General features: G+C 40.1%; 1 protein-coding gene across 1 annotated transcript in view; it reads left to right on the forward strand.

Moving 5' to 3' along the window:
- The window catches only part of LOC144493635 (calcipressin-2-like), a 320,920-nt gene extending 300,491 nt beyond the window's left edge, over nucleotides 1-20,429 (forward strand). The window contains 1 exon segment of the mRNA XM_078212894.1: nucleotides 17,475-20,429. Within this exon segment, the coding sequence (XP_078069020.1) occupies nucleotides 17,475-17,635 (161 nt within the window). The 3' untranslated portion in view covers nucleotides 17,636-20,429.
- Nucleotides 20,430-20,853: the final 424 nt, after the last annotated feature.

A 20,853-nucleotide genomic window follows, 5' to 3' on the forward strand; every position in this document is an offset into this window, starting at 1 on the left:
CTGCAGATGCTGGAACTGTAGTGGGTCAGATCTCAAACAATGATGAGACAGGGTACAGAATGAGATAGAGAATCTGGTGAACTGGTGCGGCAACAATAATCTCTCCCTTAATGTCAACAAAAAGTTGACTTCAGGAAACAGAAAGGAGAACATGCCCCTGTCTACATCAGCAGGGATGAAGTAGAAAGGGTCAAGAGCTTCAAATTTTGAGGTGTCCAGATCACCAACAACCTATCCTGGTCCCCCCATGCCGACACTATAGTTAAGAAAGCTCACCAACAGCTCTACTTTCTCAGAAGACTAAGGAATTTGGCATGTCATCTACGACTCTCACCAACTTTTACAGATGCACCATAGAAAGCATTCTTTCTGGTTGTACCGCAGGTTGATATGGCTCCTGCTCTGCTCAAGACTGCAAGGAACTACAAAAGGTCATGAATGTAGCCCAATCCATCACACAAACCAGCCTCCCATCCATTGATTCTGTCTATACTTCCCGCTGCCTCGGCAAAGCAGCCAGCATAATTAAGGACCCCAAATACCCTGGATATCCTCTCTTCCACCTTCTTCTATCGGGAAAAAGATACAAAAGTCTGAGGTCACGTACCAACCGACTCAAGAACAGCTTCTTCCTGGCTGCTGTCAGACTTTTGAATGGACTTACCTTGCACTAAGTTGATCTTTCTCTACATCGTAGCTATGACTGTACCACTACATTCTTCACTCTCTTGTTTTCTTCCCAATGAACTGTATGCTTTGTCTGTATAGTGCGCAAGAAACAAGACTTTTCACTGTCTGTTAATACATGAGACAATAAATCAAATCAAATCAAATCAATCTGAAACAAAAACAGAAAATGCTGGAAAATCTCAGCAGATCTGACAGCCTCTGTGGAGAGAGAAAAAGCCAACGTTTCGAGTCAGGATGACCCTTCGTCAGAGCTCAGGTCCCCTGGTCCTGATGGAATGCATCCCAGGGTACTCAAAGAAATGGCGGGAGAAATAGCAAATGCACTGGTGGTAATTTACCAAAATTTGCTGGACTCTGGGGTGGTTCCCGCAGATTGGAAAACAGCAAATGTGACGCCACTGTTTAAAAAAGGAGGTAGACAAAAGGCAGGTAACTATACGCCGGTTAGCTTAACTTCTGCAGTAGGGAAAATGCTTGAATCCATCATCAAGTAAGAACTACTGAGACATCTGGATATAAATTGTCCCATTGATAAGCCGCAGCATGGGTTCATGAAGGGAACATCATGTTTGACTAATTTGGTGTAATTCTTTGAGAACATCACATGTGCAGTGGACAATGGGGAACCTATGGATGTGGTGTATCTGGATTTCCAGAAGGCATTTGACAAGGTGCCACACCAAAGACTGCTGCATAAGATAAAGGTGCACAGTGTTACGGGTAATGTATTAGCATGGATAGAGGATTGGTTAACTAGCAGAAAACAAAGAGTGGGAGTAAATGGGTGTTTTTTTGGTTGGCGATCAGTGACTAGTGGTGTGCCTCAGGGATCAGTGTTGGGACCACAATTGTTTACGCTTTACATAGATGATTTGGAGTTGGGGACCAAGTGTTGTGTGTCAAAATTCGCAGATGACACTAAGATGGGTGGAAGAGCAAAGTGTGCAGAGGACGCTGAGAGTCTGCAAAGGGATATCGATAATCTAAGTGAGTGGGCAAGGGTCTGGCAGATGGAGTACAATGTTGGTAAATGTGAGGTCATCCATTTTGGTAGGAATAACAGCAAAATCGACTGTTATTTAAATAGTAAAAAATTGCAGCATGCTGCTGTGCAGAGGGACCTGGGTGTCCTTGTGCAGGAATCTCAAGGAGTTGGCTTGCAGATGCAATGGGTAATTAAGAAGGCAAATGGAATTTTGTCCTTCATTGCTAGAGGGATGAAGTTTAAAAACAGCGAGGTTATGTTACAGCTGTATAAGGTGCTGCTGAGGCCACATCTGGAGTACTGTGTACAGTTTTGGTCTCTTTACTTGAGAAAGGATATACTGGCACTGGAGGGGGTGCAGAGGAGATTCACTAGGTTGATTCCGGAGTTGAGAGGGTTGGCTTATGGGGAGAGACTGAGTAGACTGGGGCTATACTCATTGGAATTCAGAAGAATGAGGGGAGATCTTATAGAAACATGTAAGATTATGAAGGAAATAGGTAAGATAGAAGCAGGGAAGTTGTTTCCACTGACGGGTGAAACTAGAACTAGGGGGCATAGCCTCAAAATAAAGGGGAAGCAGATTTAGGACTGAGTTGAGGAGGAACTTCTTCACACAAAGGGTTGTGAATCTATGGAATTCACTGTCCAGTGAAGCAGTTGAGGCTACTTCATTGAATGTTTTTAAGGCAAGGATAGATACATTTTTGAACAGTAAAGGAATTAAGGGTTATGGTGAGCGGGTGGATAAGTGGAGCTGAGCCATGATCTTATTGAATGGCGGAGCAGACTCGAGGGGCCAGATGGCCTACTCCTGCTCCTAGTTCTTATGTTCTTATGTTATGTTCTTAAGTTCCCCTCCAAGCCACATACCATCTTGATCTGGAAATATATTGCTGTTCCTTCACTGCTGTTGGGTTAAAATACTGGAATTCCCTCGTAAACATCATTTTGGGTGTACCCACACCACATGGACTGCAGTGGTTCAGGAAGGCAGCTCACCACCACCTTATCAAAGCCAAGTAGGGATGAGCAATAAACACTAGCCTAGGCAATGACACCCACATCCCATAAATGAGTAAAAAACAGGTCATGAATGCACAAGGGTTTCAGTGTTGGGTGAGCTGAGACAAGAGTGAAGTTGGGTGATTTAACAGAGGTGGAAATAGTCAGTGCTAATATGGTAAGAATATGAGGTCAGAAACTCAGAATGTGACATCAAAATTGCAAGTACACTGGCTTAATCTTGGATTGCTGCCAGGGAGCAGGATGCAGTTACTAGTTAGGGAACAGAGTTTAGAGAAAGGATTTTTTCCCAGCATTTAATTAGAGAAAAGTTTTGCTCATCGAGTACAGGGTGTCAGACAAGTTATCTGATATTTACGACACAACCAAAGAAAAGAGATGATATGCGACTGTGGAACTTCGAATTTAAGTCTAAGGGAGTTTGACAGAGAACCACCATCTGGAACTCCTCAAAGCTTTAACCTCTTTCCATTTAGCCTCTGACCTGAGTTACTTGTGATCTCTGTGGATAATAAGTGTTTTGGACATGGCATCTGCTTGTCCATGCTTGGAAATCAAGGTTATTTCCATCCCCTAACAATGTTACTGCTCCTCCTGGGAATGTAACTCAGCTGCCTCAATGAACAATAATTCTCGTGATAGTTATGTGAAATGGGGAATTCATTTCCACGGGTGCAGCAGAGTTTCATCCTGGGGGGCATCGAGTAGGAACTGGGAGCAGCAGTGAGACAGAGGGAGAATAGTGTCAGCATAAACTGGGAGGGAGTGAATACCAGAGGTGCTGACTAAAAAGGATATTTAATCCAACCAATCAAATGTTGTGTCTCCTTCCAAAACTTTAAAAACTAAAAACATCTCTTACCAAATAGATGTTTTAAGATTTTATTTTTCCAGTTCATAGAATGTTACAGTAATTTGATTAATTGTGCTTGTGCTGGCTACTGGAAACCGTTTCCTCATATTTATTCTATCAAAATCATGAACATTCTATCAGATCTCATCTTAATCTTCTCTGCTCCAAGAGGATCAACCCCAACTTTGTCTGTACACCACATAACTGTAGTCCCCTCATCCCTGGCACAATTCTAGTAAATCTCTTCCGCAACCACTGTAAGGCCTTGACAGATTTCCTGAAATGTGATACCCAGAATTGAAAACAATCATCTAGCTGAGGTCTAACCAGTGTTTTACAAAAGTTTAGCACAATTTCCATTTCTTAGTACTCGATTACTCTATTAATTAAGCCAAGGATCCATATGCTTTTTTGACAGCCTTCTCAACCTGTTCTGCCACCTTCAGAAATTTCTATCAGTACCTTCAAGTCTCTCTGTTCTTGCACCTTCTTTAAAATTGTTCATATTGTGTCTCCTCATTCTTCCGATCAAAATCTATCATTTCACGCTGCTCTGAATTAAATTTCATTGGCCATCTGGCCATCTATTTGGTAAGAGATGTTTTTAGTTTTTAAAGTTTTGGAAGGAGACACAACATTTGATTGGTTGGATTAAATATCCTTTTTAGTCAGCACCTCTGGTATTCACTCCCTCCCAGTTTATGCTGACACTATTCTCCCTCTGTCTCACTGCTGCTCCCAGTTCCTACTCGATGCCCCCCAGGATGAAACTCTGCTGCACCCGTGGAAATGAATTCCCCATTTCACATAACTATCACGAGAATTATTGTTCATTGAGGCAGCTGAGTTACATTCCCAGGAGGAGCAGTAACCTGACTCCTTATCCTCCCTTCTTTCACAAAGACATGATCTGCCTCTGGAACATGTCTCTCCAGGCACCATGCCCTACATAGCCTTGTTCAAAGTATGCCCATTTAATGGTCAATGCTGTGTTATTATGAGAAGAAACAAGGCTTCACCTCAACATGCTCCTGTCTTCACCAAAGGTCCACACATGTACACTTTACAGCAAGAGTCACTGGGTATCAGTTCGAAATGGGCATTTGTACAGATTTCTCTCCATTAATCTTGGGGGGAAGGAAGTAAGGACAATTTAGCCATATCGCCCACCTTCCTCTTAATTCTTTTCATCTTGGCTGATAGCAGCTAACAGCAAAGATCGGGATGAAATGATTATTTTACTCTCAATTCAAATGCTCCTTATTAGCCTTTCATTACCAGATCATGGACCTTCCTGCTACCTGGCAGGATCACTAATTCTACGCATGTGAGTGGAGCATATTGCTTCTCTTCGTTCATGCCCTGTGCAATTTGGTCGTTTCAGTATAATTAATGATGGATATGGTAGCTCACTCTGTCACTCAAAATGAAACAAAGACAGTTGAACAAAAAGCCAAATGCAGGATTATGAGATTGATTCCCTAATTCACAGAATATGATAGAAGTTTCAATTTTAAATTCATTAAATCCTATTAAAAAATGAGCCTTTGCAAGATCCTCTAAATAACAATATTTTAATTAATTTTTAGAAAAGGTTCTTTCAACTAAGAAAATAATCATTGTAATTTCAACAGATAAACTGCCCTAATTAATTCCTACAAAGTATTAATTCTTTGAAAGAGAAAAGGAGCTGCTGATTCAGGATGTTTATTCATGAATTTTGCTTCCCGTATATTGCAAGATATAGGTTTTGAAATTACGTTCGCTTAATGGGTTAATTGTGTGAGGTTGTACTCTCCGCACCTAGTGCGGGGCCTCATTAGACTGTGTGTGGATTGCAGCATCTACCGTCTAGTAATTTTATTCAAGGAATAATTTAATAACTATGTTTTTGCGGACAGGAAACTTGTAGCATATTTTCAGAATTTAGACACCTTTTTCCAATAAATTGTACACAGTTTGCTTCAGATTTCCAATGTATGCTACCAATGGGTAAGGCACGTATCGTTAGTGTGAGTTGAATACATGTTCACATCTAAAAAGGCTGTGCATTAAGAGTGTTAATGCCAGAGTTAAAAAAATGGACAAATGCGCCATCAAATGAAAATGCAGCATGGAATAAGAAAATACATACGCTATGCATTTATCTTTGGATACCTGCAACAATGGAACGAATCATGTGATCCTGGTACTCAGGACTCGTGCTGTTAAAATGCTGCCTATACCTGCATTCAACTGAAATGCATCTGGACAATAATGCGAGTCACCCACTGGCAGTGTTATGCTGGTCAGGGACCAGAATATCAGAGCTAGTGAAGAGTCTTTCATCACTAATAAATCACCACCATTTGTGTCTGTAAATGTAGTGATGCACTTGACCAAGCCATCATTCAAGAATTAGCTGCTGAATCTGATCATTGAACTGCAAAGTAAGTTCAATCCTATAATAAGGATGTGGCCACTTTGGACAGATTTAAAAATTTTATGTGGACCTTTCGTTAAGCACCTATAGGAATCAGTAACCAGAATATTTCTCAAGCTCTCGAGTTGCATTTTTGGGGAGGCCTTTGGCTTCATCTGGGCACAAGCAAGCATCTGGTGTAGCTGATGTGTACCTCCTGAAGCTATAGTTACTTCCAACCCACATTTCCTTGAGTTCAGGGCATGCATTGGGCATAGGCCTCAGGCTTAATATGAAGCCTGGAGTCTAACAAATGGTATGACTTACATTATTAGCATCCTTCAGTCTGGTTTCCATACAATGTGCTTTGATTTGGTAATGTTAGGGTGAATTAAGATAGAAACTTTCAGCAGCTTGTGTTGCTTTTGGCAAATACAGAGAAATTTGACGTCATCCTCTGGCTGAGGAATTAATTCTGCCCAGAAGACAAAAGGAAAATAAAATAAAATTTTAAGAACATAGTTTATTGAACAGTAGCGACTTGTGCCCTTTATGTTAGCCAGGAGGAAAAAATACAATCTCCTTTGTGTTCTTCATTCAGACTAAATATTTATTTAAATGAACTGAAGGCTGTCTATGTAACAGAAAAAAACACAAAATAAGCAACATTTTTATTTCTGTCATGGAGGTATTGGTGATGTCTTGTGCTGTTATTGGCATGGTGTGCCATCTGTTTGTGTCAGGATAGTGGAAGGTGTTGCTGCAGTGAAGCAGAAGTAATGCTTGGAATGTAAATTACTTTCGCTATATTAAACAGGAATAATAATTACCTTTGAGGCAAATGGCTTAGATGCATTTAAGTGAAAACTAGATTAACACATGAAGGAGGAAGCAATAGAGTGGTATGCTGATAGGGTTGGATGAAGAGATCTGGGAGAGGTTTGTGTGGAGCATAAATACTAACACAGACCAGTTGAGCTGAGTGCCTCTTTCTGGCTTGTAGACTCTGAAGTAAAATTTTAATATGTACCTTATTACCAAATTAAGTGGCAATTTGAGAAATGCACTTTTGCTATTTGCACCTGTGGCTTCACAATAGCTTATGAAAGCGGACTTCCATTGTCTGCCAAGGAACAATTGGAAGACTGGCAATGTTGAACACTGGTGTGCCATAGTTTTCAAACATAAATTTGTGTACACAAGCGCAGTTCTCAAATGCAGTTGGCCTTTGGGGAGCACAGTGGTTAGCACTGCTGCCTCACAGTACCAGAGATCAGAGTTTGATTCCAGCCTCAGATGACTGTGTGTGTGGAGTTTGCACATTCTCCCTGTGTCTGCGGGGGTTTCCTCCATGTGCTCCGGATTCATCCCACAGTCCAAAGATGTGCAGGTTGGGTAGATTGTCCATGCTGAATTGCCCCTTAGTGTCCCAAGATGTGTAGGTTGGATGGATTAGCCATGGTAAAATGTGTGCGGGGTTACAGGGATAGGGCGGGAGAGGGCCTGGGTAAGACACTGTCAGACAGTCGGTGCAGACTTGATGGGCCAAATGGCCTCCTTCTGCATTGTAGGAATTCTATGATTCTATAACAAGAGGAGAAGAGCTGAAACACTTCCTCAGTAACAGTCACTACAAGTAGTGACGCCATGAAAGGTGCTGAATGCTGACATTGCCAGAGATTGCAAGTAAGTTCCCTACAATACCTCCCAGCTAAAAATAATACATGATGTAGAGAGAAAAAGAGAGCAAGTTGGTGGATAATCATTTTTTTTTTTAAAGCCAGATTTTTTAAATGCCAGACGTGAGGAGCGTTTCGCCACAGCGATGAATTTTATAGTGGGTTTCCATGCTTTAAGGACATAAGAAATAGGAGAAGCAACAGACCATGTAATGCCCAGCATGATGTTAAATTATTCAACAACTAATTCTCAGTGTTGGATAATATGATACTGATCCAACCTACAGGTTGATGAATAAAGTAAGTTCAAACTCAGGCTTGTAATGTAGCTGAAGTATTGCTGCTCCTCATAAGCCCTCATTAAGGTGAGTAAAAAACTAAACCTTGCCTGCTCTTCGTTTGCTTCCAGTTGTCCCTTTAAGGACCACTAGTTCGGTCACTTTAAACCCAAATTTGACATTGTGCTGGAAGAAGTATTAGGAGCCAGATTAGCATATTCACATGGCAGAGGACCTGTTTTAGGTGGGAGCCCTGGGCATTCAGACGTTACCAGTCAGTTTTACAGCTGGCACACTGCAGAAGGATCAAGTCTGGAAATGTTGCTCTTCAACTCTTATTTTTCACCCAGGAATTGGGTTTGTCAGAAATCAAGAATTTTGTGCGGCATTCACAAAACCAACATCCAGCACTTCTGAAGTATTTTCTGGTAAGATCCAGCCTATCATATGCATATGAAAATACAGGAAGGATTTCCTGCAGGACTTTTGTCCCAGTTACTGCCCTTCATTTCTGGGTTTCAATTAAAGGTTCATTTCACAAGCAGCTGTTGTGGCTCAGAATACTTTTAATTCCAGTGCCAGTTTGAGCTCAGGCTACATTAAATACATTGTGAGTCAACAACACAGAGCTGACTAGAATTCAGCACATAATTCATCTAAATACAACATGGGAGGAGGAGGAGACAGCAATGTACTCTTTCTTATGAGTCTATTGCAGAGCCTTTCAAAAGCAATCCAATAAAAATAAAACTCATAGCATTCAGCGATCTGGGAGTACTCCGTATAATTAATGGATAATGAATGGAAGTTTTTCCTTTTTCCATTAATGTAATGTGACAGAAAAGAGTTGTTTCCTCACATTAATTAGTGAAGTTATTTTCATACTTGAGGGTTGTCCTCAAAGTGATCCCCAGTAAGAAAAAGATTTTTAAAAACACTTAAGCGTTAGGCAATTTTAATTCGGCCTCCATGGATATTACTTCACAAGACACAGCAGCATAAATAATTGCATTCTCTGTGAAGGATACGTCTACAAATTGTAGCATTACGCAGCTATTACAGCTGAATGAATCATATACTTCACCAACAGTTTGCTTCCAGCATTACAATTCAGAGTATCTGCGACATTGGGGTGGATTTTCCAGTTGATAATGTCTGATGTTCATACCAGTTAGAATTAGTATTACCAGTTAGAAAATGAGGAACGCAGTCGCAACACTTTTCTTCCTACTTGCAGAAAAATATCTATTTCCAGTGGTAAATTTAACGGGGCCAAGGAGCTGCCACTTTATTCTATTAATTAAGTAAAATTGTAATTTTGGCATGCATATGATAGGCTGGATCTTACCAGCCCCCTGGTGATGGGCTGGGAGGGGCACATAAAATGGCTAAGGAAGGTGGGGTTGGGGAATGGAGTGTCCATTGGTTGTCTGCCACCATGGAATTTTGCCAATGGCAAGGAAGCTGGAAAACAGCCCTCCTCCCATCAAGACACCAATTGTGCCACTTAAATGGCCAATGAGGCACTCTTCCCATCACTGCTGCCATGTTATCAGTAGCAGGTGGGCCCCCCAGTGGCAATACTCTAATTGAAGGGCCGTTTTATTGATTAGCAGCTCTTTGAGGCAGGTTCCCAGCTTTTAAAGGGACAGAAGCTCCAACGGCAGCTAATTAGCTGTTGCCTGAGCCTAATACACAGCCGGGGGTCTCTTAGAAAAAACAGAAATGTGATTAGTCCCAGCTTTTTGGTGCAGCTTTGTGGCCCTTGCTGCCCCAAGAAAGTCTAGCACTATTGCTATGATCTATTCCCCCATCTCCATCAAGATTTAATTATAATATAGGCATTCAGCATTGCTAAGGAATGAGTGTATCAGTTTTTCACTCAGGTGTTCAGGACCTTTTGTGGCAATTGTGTTACTGTCTCTTTTCCCCATAACTCTTAGATTTTCAAAAGGCATGCCCTAATATATGCACTTTTCAGAGGAAAATGAGAAAGATCAATCACAGGATGCCAAACAGACTGAACCACTTGCCAGTAATCCCAAGTCTCCAAACAAAAGCACACATGTCTCCAATAGGCTGAGGAGCTGTGGCTCTGGAGTTTCAGATTTACAAATGATGCAATTACAAGAATTAAGCTACACGTTGCAACCAGACTTACAACCAAACCCTTCCACTGTTGGGAACTATCAAGGTCACAATTGCTCTTTAATTTTCTGGTGTAGGGTCATTTCATGCTACCACTCTGAGTATCTGCAACATAAGCTAATAAACTGTCTGTAGATGTGTTAACAGAAGTGACCAGTGCCTTGTTTTAGTGAGCAATCAATTTTATTTCCTTCCCCATGGATAACAAAAAGCAGTTTGAGAAAATTGCAGTTTTATAACTGAACATCCTAGGAAGTTATACATTGCAGTTCTTGTAGCCCTGTGTGCTCAATTGCAGAATTCTATTATGGATGGGGAGCAGACTTGCATGGAGCATAAACATAGATATAAACATGGTCTGTCTCTGTGCTGTAATTCTATATAAAGTTACGACAAAAACACTCTTCATCAGTGAAACCAGATTTTTAACAAACAAACATATCCGAGCCTCCTCCTGAAAGCAGTGTTATGTCTGTATTCTCAACATAGTCCAGCACTTCAGGTTAGTTTTATCTCAGTGGATAGTTGTTGCACGTGCATGGAAGTCTCTTTGAATCAGAGTTACTTTTGTTCTTCAATATTATACTTTTCTGGCAGCAAGTGATTTAGGGAATAGGATGAGAAAGAAGAGAAGCAGAAATTCATAACGAAGCACGAGCTGGCAGGAAATTTGCCGCTTCCTCATCTTCTCCATTTTCCATGGCATTCCAGACTTCCAAAGATCTTCCTCCCTGAGTTCACACTTGGTTGTTACAGTTGTTGTCCTCTGTGATGGAATGACACCTATCTGCAACATTCAGCTATGTTAAATTGGATAATTATTTTAGGCTGAGCACATGTAAAGATTGGAATAAATTGAATGTTTTAAATAAAGGCCTTGATTTATATAGCATCTTTCGCAACTTCAGGATGCTCCAAAGCATCATAAACCAAAGCAAGTGTGGTTACTACTGTAATGTAGGAAGAACACCTGAGCAATGAAAGAGTGATGGCAACAGCATGGCGTTCATTGTGAAGTTGGAAAATGCTTTAGGATAGTGAGAAGGAGAGCTAATTGTAAATGATGTAATGAAAGATCTCGCCAGACTCACGGAAATTCTCTTGCACTGAATTAGCTATGTAGTGCAGATCACATAAGCTGGTGGCCACCTCTTCTCGTTCAAGCTTTGACTCTCTTCTTGGAGGCCTGTGACATTCGCATCATCTTTAGTGCCTCTGCCATTTCTGCAGAATCTCTGAATTACCTGAGAAGCAAACTGCTTTTTGGCCTCCTTACAGATCATTGTCCACCTTTGTTTGCTGGTATTAATATGAAGAAACAGATGCTGTTGATTTTCAATTCCTGGCCCAGTCAGAATGTTTAGGGCCAATTTATAATAAAGTTGGTGGTACCCATGCCAATCTGGATGCCTACTGCAGAGCCAGGATTTACGAGGGAATTCTGGATTGGTGGCACTAGCAGCCTCCCCATCCCCCAACTCACAATGTTGATTGTAGACAAGTGGATCAGCTCGCTTTACTTAAAAAAAAATTGACCCAACCATTTTCAGCAAAGATTTCCTGAGTCCTTCAGGCCATGGAGACCCTCACCCTAGGTACCCTACCTTCTTGACCCCAATCCTTCTGATGTTGGAGTACTTGTTAAAGTTCTTGCTTCATTGTCTGCTGTGGATCACTGGAAAAGATTTGCTGGCTCTGCTCTTCTTTCTCATTCAAATTATTGACACTTTAAATAGTGTTTGCAGTGGTTTACGAGCTACAGTGGCATTAGATATTCTGTGTGCCCCCAACACCCCATTGAGCAAGCTCCTAGTCGAAGGCTCAATTCCATTCAGCCCATCTAACATGTGTGCTAAATTTGACCAGTCCTGGCAGATCTTCAGGGGCAGCCATGTGAGGACGCAAAAGGTGCTGTGCAGTGTTGGTACCCAAGAATTGTGAGTCTTGGAAACTTTGTCCTATGGAGCTAATACCCCATCTGTGGATTCTACTTGAGGAGTTGCTGATCAAAAAATTGCAGGTGCACAGCTATTTAAATGTACGGATCAAAAGCTAGGATGGAGAGTTTGCAAGTTCTCCATCACTGCCTTCAGCAGTTGCTGCTGCTTGCAGGAAAATTCAAGTCTGTCTGATTGTCACAAACTAAGACTGCTAGATTCATGTTACATAAAGAATTAGAAAATCAGTTCCCTATAGCCAAAAAGAAATTCCACAATAGGGCAATTATCTATAATAGGTCAATTACCCTTCATGAGAATGATTTCTGCAGAAACATTGTTTCTTTGGATTTTTGCCAAAATTTGCTATCCGAATAGATGACGTTTTCTCTCAAAACTTTCTGTGACATTGCGTTATACTGTAATACATTACTCATGCTAAGTGTGGCTTGGAGCAGTTTTTGGAGATCTTTGTGACTGAACGGTCAGAGCTATGCTTGCCGAACCATCCTATCATCAACCTTGGTATGTGACTATCTTTTCCTATCTGCTTTATGCAGTGATCGATTTCTTATCAAGCTTTAGGTCCAGCATTGAACTTTAAAAAAACCTCAAACATTGGAGAAAAATTTTACTTGCCAAGATTTTTTGACAAAGAGTGATCATTAATTATGAGAGGTAATCTTTTTTCAAATTGCTAGATTAAATATATGGAATATAATTAAACAAGCACTTCGATTTATATTACAGGCTCCAACCTGGAGTTTTGGATACAGTGAGCTATGTTGAAAATCCATTCTTAAGCAGTAAAATATGCAGATTATTCCCCTATATCCTGTTGTGAAATTAAGGTTTGATATTCTAATTGCAGAGGTAGACTGTGGGCGGGATATTGCGTTTGGGGTCAGGGCACTTAAGTCAAAGTCAAATGGGACCCTGCCTTGTGTAGAAACAGCAACTGTCTGTGATCTTTTCCTGAATTGCCCAATTCGTGGCCAGAAAGTGAGCTTATCGTCCAATTAAGGCCAGCAATGGTTTCTTGAAGCTGAAGGGCCAATAGAAGGATCTCCAACTCTTAAGAAGCTGCAGCCTGCCATTTCATGAAAAGCCTTGAGATGAAGATGCTTTCTCCCTAACTTAGAACCATAAGTTACAGCACAGGAGGAGACCATTTGGTCCATCTTATCCATGCCAGCCCAAGGACACCCAGGCATTTTTTCTAATCTCACCTTCCTGCACCTGGCCCATAGCCCTGTAGCTTACAGCAGATTCAGGTATGTTTTAAAAGAATTCAAGGTCTCTGCCTCCTCCACCAAATCGGGCAGTGAATTCCAGACACCCACTACCTTCTGTGTTTTTCCTCATGTCCTATATCTATGTCCCCTGGTTCTAGAATTCTCTGTCAAGGGAAACAATTTTATCCTGTTAACTTCTTAAAATTTAAAATAAAAAAATGTCCTATCAACATCCCCACCCCCATCCTGTCATCAGGACAAATGACAGATGGAGTCAGCAAACAGGCACATTGGTCAGTGGCATGCTTGACTCCATGCCTTCCCCCAACCCAAGACTACAAGTTCAGCCCTGTGAATCAGCAGTTAATATATAGAAACAGTGGCTTCCATCCTCTGTGGGCTGTTGTTCTAACTTCATTTTAGACCTAGTAGCAACCTCCACCTGCACTCTCTAGTTCCTTTTCCGGACACTGTGTGCCTGTTTCCTAAAAGGTGGCAACAGATGCCAGAATTGGGGTAATTGAGGGACTCAGCTGCAACTGGAGGAATTTGTTGCTGGCTGAAAATGGTGTTTACACAAGACTGCGAACAGCAGCATCAGTGACCCCACTCACCAGCACATGGAATTCTAGATGAGTTTGTACCAAGCTGAAGCATGGCCTCTGACTTTCTGACCTACTCCTGGTCACTTCCCCCTAAAGATATGGTGGTAGTGATATAAATATAATGTGGAAGATTGATCCTTCCACTTCCGATGAGGAGCCACTATTCCAAATGTCAGCTGAATCTCAATTTAGATCATCCACTGATAATGTGGGAGCGTCATTAGTATACACAAACTGTGGCGAAGTTAAGCCACATTTATACTGAACCCTTATTGTAGAAAAATGTCCTTAGGTGCCAAACAGATGTGTAATCTGCCAAGAAATCGATGCAAGGCAGAAAGAAGAGATATTAGGAGGGGTAATCTAAGCATGGTCAAGATTGCAGGCTTTAAAGAAGGTCTTAAGTTATGAGACAGAAGTAGTTAGGAAATTCCAGAGTATGAATGGCTGAAGACATGACTGCCAATGGTGAGATGAAATAACAAGCGAATGTACAAAACATCAGAATGAAAAGAAGGTGAAGACGTTGGAGAATTACAGAGTTAAAAAACGGTTGGAAATGAAAAAGGCAAGGTCTTGTTGGGATTTAAACACAAGGGTGAGAATTTAAAATTGGAGGCATTAAGGGACTCGAAGTCCATGTAGGTGAGGGAGCACTGGGTTGATGAGTGAATGGAATTTGGTGCATCATGGGACATGGGCAGGATTGGATGAACTGAAATTTATGGAGGGTGTTAGGCTGGTCTATTCAGCCTAACACCTGCAGTTCAAAGGGACAAATACCGTAGATTTCGGTTTCAGCAGCAGATGGCAGAGGTGACCAGCAACTGGTTGATAGGCTAAAAGTAACAAGAATGCATAATGCTGTAAAATCTATTCATTACAGTGGCAACTGTGACTCCGTTGGTAACAATCTTGCCTCTGTATTAATTGTTTGAGTTCAATTCCTACTCTAGGACCTGAGCACAAAAGTCAATGCTGAAATTCCAGTGCAGTACTGAGAGAGTGCAGCATGGTTGGAGATGCTGGGGGGAATTCTCCTGTCCCGCCCGCCACAGGAATCGTACCAGGCGGGGGGGTGGACCACATAAAGATCCATTGACCTTGGGTGGGATTCTCCGGTTTTGGGGCAAGCACGGCTGGAGAATCCCACCTGCTGTCTTCCAAATGAGATGTTATACCAAGGCCCAGTCTGCACCCTCAGATGGGTGTGCTAGATTCTACTTCACTATTTTGAACAAGAGAACGGGAATCATCCCCAGTGTCCTCGCCAATGTTTATCTCTCAATCAAGTTCGCAAAAGCAGATTTTCTAGCCATTATCACATTGTTGGTTTGGGGAGCTTGCTGTACAGAAATTGGCTTCTGTGTTTCCTACATTGCAATAGTGACTCCACTTCAAAAAGAACTTCATTGGCTGTAAAATGCTTTGGGATGTCCTGTGGTCAAGAAAAGTGCTATATAAATACAATACTTTCTTCCTTACAGCAGCTGTATGCACAAGGTACACATAATTCCATTTTAATGAAGCATCCATTTTGGTCACAAAATTTATTTAACAAAAATTGCTCTAATTAACTTTAGATAAAATATTTAAATACTATAACTAGAGATTCTTAAGCGAATTTCTCTGAGATAGTCACAAAATAATCCCGGAATATTACAATGAAACTGGGACTGATACAGATTCTGACACACAGGCATGTATAGCAAACTGTCACTTATATATTTCAATCTCAATTAGTTGCAACCTTTCAAATCTACCGCTTGACCTCAGAAGCGCACATTAATCTAAAGAAACCTGTCATAACTGTAGCTGTTCCATTTAGCTAACATAGCCTTTTATTTTGCTGCCATCATTTATCTTTGACTGTGGGCCATAATTCTATGTAATGGTGTACTCATGCAATATGTCATAAGACCACCATAAGGCTGATTTTTAAAACAATAGCATCCCTTTCTCCTCTTCAGATATTTTTCTCTTTATGGCGCTTTGAACTTGTTTGTTCAAAGTATCTCGGAAAGAATTTGCCTTTTTCTAAATTTAAAAAGAATCACAATAGCCACACACTCTTGGGTTGATTTTACACAGCCCTATTTCAGTAATGTCTAGTATGGAGTGCTCAAATTTAACCTTGTAAGGTAGGAGCTGTTGGGTCTCAGGACCACTGAGAATGCTCACTGTGAATAGAGACAAGCCAGACAAACATTGACCTATGAATCTGATAGCTAGGTCATTAAAGTTATTACTGTTTTTCTAATTTGGAATATATGGACAGGATTAGGCCATTGAGCCCCTTGAGTATATGTGTGTGTATATATAAAATATATATCCTAACTTCATTTACCTGTCTTTGATCTGTATCCCTTGAAAATATGTCAACCTAATTTTGACATTTCAATTGATGCTGAATCCACAACCTTTGAGGTGAGAGTTTTACATTTTCACTACCTTTTGCATACTTAAGTTCTCCTTGATTTCACTCCTGAATGGCCTAGCCTAATTTTGAAACTGTGCCCTGATCGACACCAGGGGAATAGTTTCTCTGTATCAATCCCACAAAACTCTTTTATCCTTTATGCACCTCAACCATATTTAGTAGTGCAGTACAGGGAGCACCAGCTATAGTGTTGGAGGATGAGGAAATCAACACACTTGATTTAAGAATTCCTGGATCCTGGCCCTCTCCTAGCTGACTGACATTATTTGAGGCAGTTGGAGGCTCCACATTCACATGTGCCAGGTCCCAGGCTAGTTTCTGCCCATCTATTCCAGATACATTGATTAGAAATAAAAAGTGGAAGAGATGTGAAAAGGGGTATGCTCTGCTCTTGTTCATTTTAAACTATTGCAGGGTTCATATTGTATAGTTTGTGCTTCACTCCTGCCCATGGCACAGCAAATAATATTTGTCAAGAACACAACTTTGAACAGCATTTTTTTAAGCTGCTGCCTTTCACCAAATTTCACCCATATAATTAAGAAATTCTAGCTTTTGTCAAACTCGCATACACTTGCATAATACACACTGCTGAACGAACAGCAGCGTTGTGATGGTGATTTCCAACATACCTCACTAAAATAGGAAAACACATCAGCCCGAAACTTCCTCAGAGTGCTGATCTCCAGCGAATTGCCGCTCTGGGTGGATTCACCCACGTTGAAATTCCAAAGCCCCTATCTCGTCTAACCGTCCTCACTCGGGCTGGGTGAGACAGGAGTTGAGAAGCACACCCCTGGCTGCATCTGTGAGAAGTAACTAGGGCTCGAATGAAAGGAATGCCCCCCCTTTTTTTTAAAAGGAGATGTTTAAAGGGAAAAGTTAAGTTTTAAAGGTAAGTAGTTCAGAAAAGTGGCAGAAGACCGGGAGTGAGGGGGTTTGGAGGGGAGCATGGGTAGGGGGAGGGGTGGGGGGAGACTACGAGGGCTTTGGGAAGTGATGAGAGGAGACTGGTAGGGAGAAGTGGGGGAGTATCCTCTAAATGTGACGCTGGAGAACCAGGAGTTATGGACCATCACTGATAGTAGCACAAAAATAAGTCAACCAAGTATCTCCAAGACTTCTCTTTAGAGGTGGAATTCATCTTGAAGCCAATAGGTTATCCTATTTGTAACCTCTTCATCTTTGATTTTACAGGAGAGAAGTACGAATTACATGCAGGAACAGAATCAACTCCTAGTGTGGTGGTCCATGTCTGTGATAGTGAAGCAGAAGATGAGGATGAACCGAAGAATTCTCCAAAACCAAAAATAATTCAAACCAGGCGCCCTGATCTGCCACCAGCAATGTCCAATTGAAACACTGGTGTACACTTTCAGTCAAGTATCATCTAGTGCTCTCTGCTACAGCCGTGCTCTATTGAAAGGAAGGTTTGTCTGTCAGTCACAGGAGCATTTGTTTTAAGCCCCCGATTGTGTTTCTAAGGCCTACCAAAATAGGATGGAAGGAGTTACTCTGTGAATGCCTGTTTGCAACATACAAACTAGTGTCTGATCATATCATAAAGCATCCATTTATGTCAGAATGACATTAGTAAAACCCACAAATAATTGAAAAGCTTGGCATTATAATTCCAAGATAAATTACATCTCAGTGATTCAGAACCTAGTAACCTAATGTTCTAAATGATTTGATATAAATGCTTGATCCAACTTTAGATTAGATCTTAAGTCTTGAGGCATATTGTGCTTACATCTACCGTGTTCTCTGACTTGGTTAGAAACTGAAAAGGTTAATGAATAGTCTTACTTTTACTTTTTACTTTTTTGGCACTGAGTTGCCAATGACATCCTTGATGAAAATCCTGTGAGACTATTTGTAGAAAACGCATAGGCAACACTAGGGGAAAGACTAATTTTCATTTATATCAATGCGCAGTACATAATGTCAGCATCTTCTAATATAATCTAGTGAAAGGGTGTAACTGTAATTTGTATTTTATCACTCTGTTTTAATATTGATACAATGTACTGATTGAAGCTATATACAATATACTTATTAAAACAAAAACGAATGATAACATGAGTATAAAGGCAGATAGATAAATAAGTATTATCACAGTCATGTGTTTTCCAGTCTGCACTTATCTTTCCAGAATAAGTATCAATAGACCATATTATGATATCACCTGCTGCACTGAAGGTCCCCTATTGTGCTGCTACATGACAGATTTATGCTTCAATCTGTGCAAGGTGACCCGTTATTCCATACTGTGGTATACATTAAAAAAAATGAAATTTCCGTAAACATAGGATTTTTAAAAACTTTTGACATTTTCTTATATTGTGCTACTTAACATTAGTAACATACACTTCAGCATGACAATCAGAGGTGTCCAAGTATCTGCTTGGAAGAATATGGTCTATAAGTTACTTAATGTTGTAATGATAAAAGGCGCACTTCATCCCTTTGGGGGTGTAGATTCTAGTAACATAATCGAATAAACCTAAAAACTACACTGAACTCTATCACTATTCAGAACAAATAAATTAGCCTTTTCGATTCTACTCCATTATGAGAAATACAGACAATATTTAACATAAGTTAGATAAACTGGGTTAGAAACCAGTGTAAAATAAACTAAATTTTATGCTTTTCAATCATATTTTCAGTTTTCATGTAACAATATTTGTAATAGCTATCAACTTTAATACCATAAGTATTGCTTTTATCTGGTTAAGCACATATTTTGCTTTGCTCAGTTAATCGTATCTCTCAAAGATGATGAAAAATATGTAATGACCATTGTGTTTAATGTATAAGTAAGTGCTTCTGTGGTGTTCCAACTTGTTGTGAGAAACAACTTTCTTGCTGGGTTTCTGCTCAGTCTTTCAATTCAGCTACTATACTTTCATGGATTTTCCTTTTTAAAACCACATGAAGGAAAATGCTGATAGGGAAAGATATTGGGATTAGGTTGCCTGTATACAAAAATGCCCCAAAGGAAAATGGAGAAAATGATGCTAAAAGGATATAAAAAGGAGCCAGTGAATAAATCCACTGTTAAGATGTGGCCATTCTGAATGAAGAAATATTGCAAGCTAAAACAGTCAAACCTCATTGCACCAAAACAATGATTTAAATATCTATAGGCGCCAATCCCACGAAACTCCATTAAAGTGAAGAAATCTGTGATTTCCAATGACAATGTTGGACCCCCCCATTCAGATGGTTTTTTGATGATCATTGTTATTTGAACTCAATTCTGCTCAGCTTTGGCATTTTTAAAATCTAATCCAAGCCAAAATAACCAAGTCTGGAGGCATTCTACTGCCAAAATGATTTGTCTTAGTCATCCTGGAAGTAGTTCCATGGATCACAGTTATATCTGAAGTCAAAAATGCTCAAGAGCCCCTTCCTGAAATGCAGACCTGCAAAACTAAAGAAACAATTAGCCAGTAATAATGAGATTTGACTGCTTTTTCCAAGTACCTAGAGCTTTTGTGTATAGTTAGAATATTAATATTATGAGTAATACTAGTGTTGGACATTGTCTGTGTTATTACTTGTCTTTGCCACTGAATGGGTGCTAGTAATAATACTTTATAAATTAATTGCCTTATATATGTATGTCTGGTATATATCTGTTATATGGGTTGTGCACAGAACTGTGTCTTATTGTTCAAAATTGTGATCATTGTGACGGAATTGTACCTGTGCCTTCTCTAAGATTTTGCAAAAGGCACACACTCACAAACACAACTTAACTTTAAAAATCCCTTTACTCAAATATAACCGACTCTTTAGACACAAGTTGAAAATTTTTGTGATTAAATAATCATGATTATTTGTCATATAAAGCAATGGTTTCATTAAGTCTCTTTTTTAAAAATATTATTTTTATTGTTTCTGTAACATAGCATTGTCCTTGCAAGAGGTCTATTGTGTGTTAGTTTGTGTACCAACTAAGCTGTGTTTCGCTACTAATCACACTGCACCTTATTAGGTTATTGCTTTTTAGGGGGCTCTTGTACAGATGCCCCCATGAATGTCAGAACACACTTAATGAACACCCCAAGGTGATTGTAACCTTTCAGGAGTGTTGAAATGAAAAGCAAGGTTTTCAAGTAAATAAAAAGTTCTTCGTATTTCCATAGTACTGCTTTGTTACGAATTTTTGAACTTGCATCTAAAATGTCAACATACAATAGGTACAATTAGCATAACTTGGTAAATGTTTAGCACTTGTCCAATTACATCTCTTTCCTAACATTTGAAAAACAGTTTAAGGATTGTGGTGGACCAAATATCAAAACGTTATTTGCTTATTTCAGGAATAGTACAAAACAAAGAATGTTTGGGGTGTTTAATTTATTGCATTTCTACATACATCCATCAGTGTTGAAAGTGCAGAATATTTAATCTTGAAGACATGCGACAAAAGCATGAAATACGAAGGGGTGGAAGTTGCAACATATCAGTGCAACATATGGAAAACGTGGATAAAAATGACCAATTTTGCAGAGTTGTGATCGGTGTCAAGACCCATCTATAATTTTCAGGCATTCAGGGTGTT

This window comes from Mustelus asterias, chromosome 5 (assembly GCF_964213995.1).
Source record: "Mustelus asterias chromosome 5, sMusAst1.hap1.1, whole genome shotgun sequence".
NCBI lineage: Eukaryota > Metazoa > Chordata > Chondrichthyes > Carcharhiniformes > Triakidae > Mustelus > Mustelus asterias.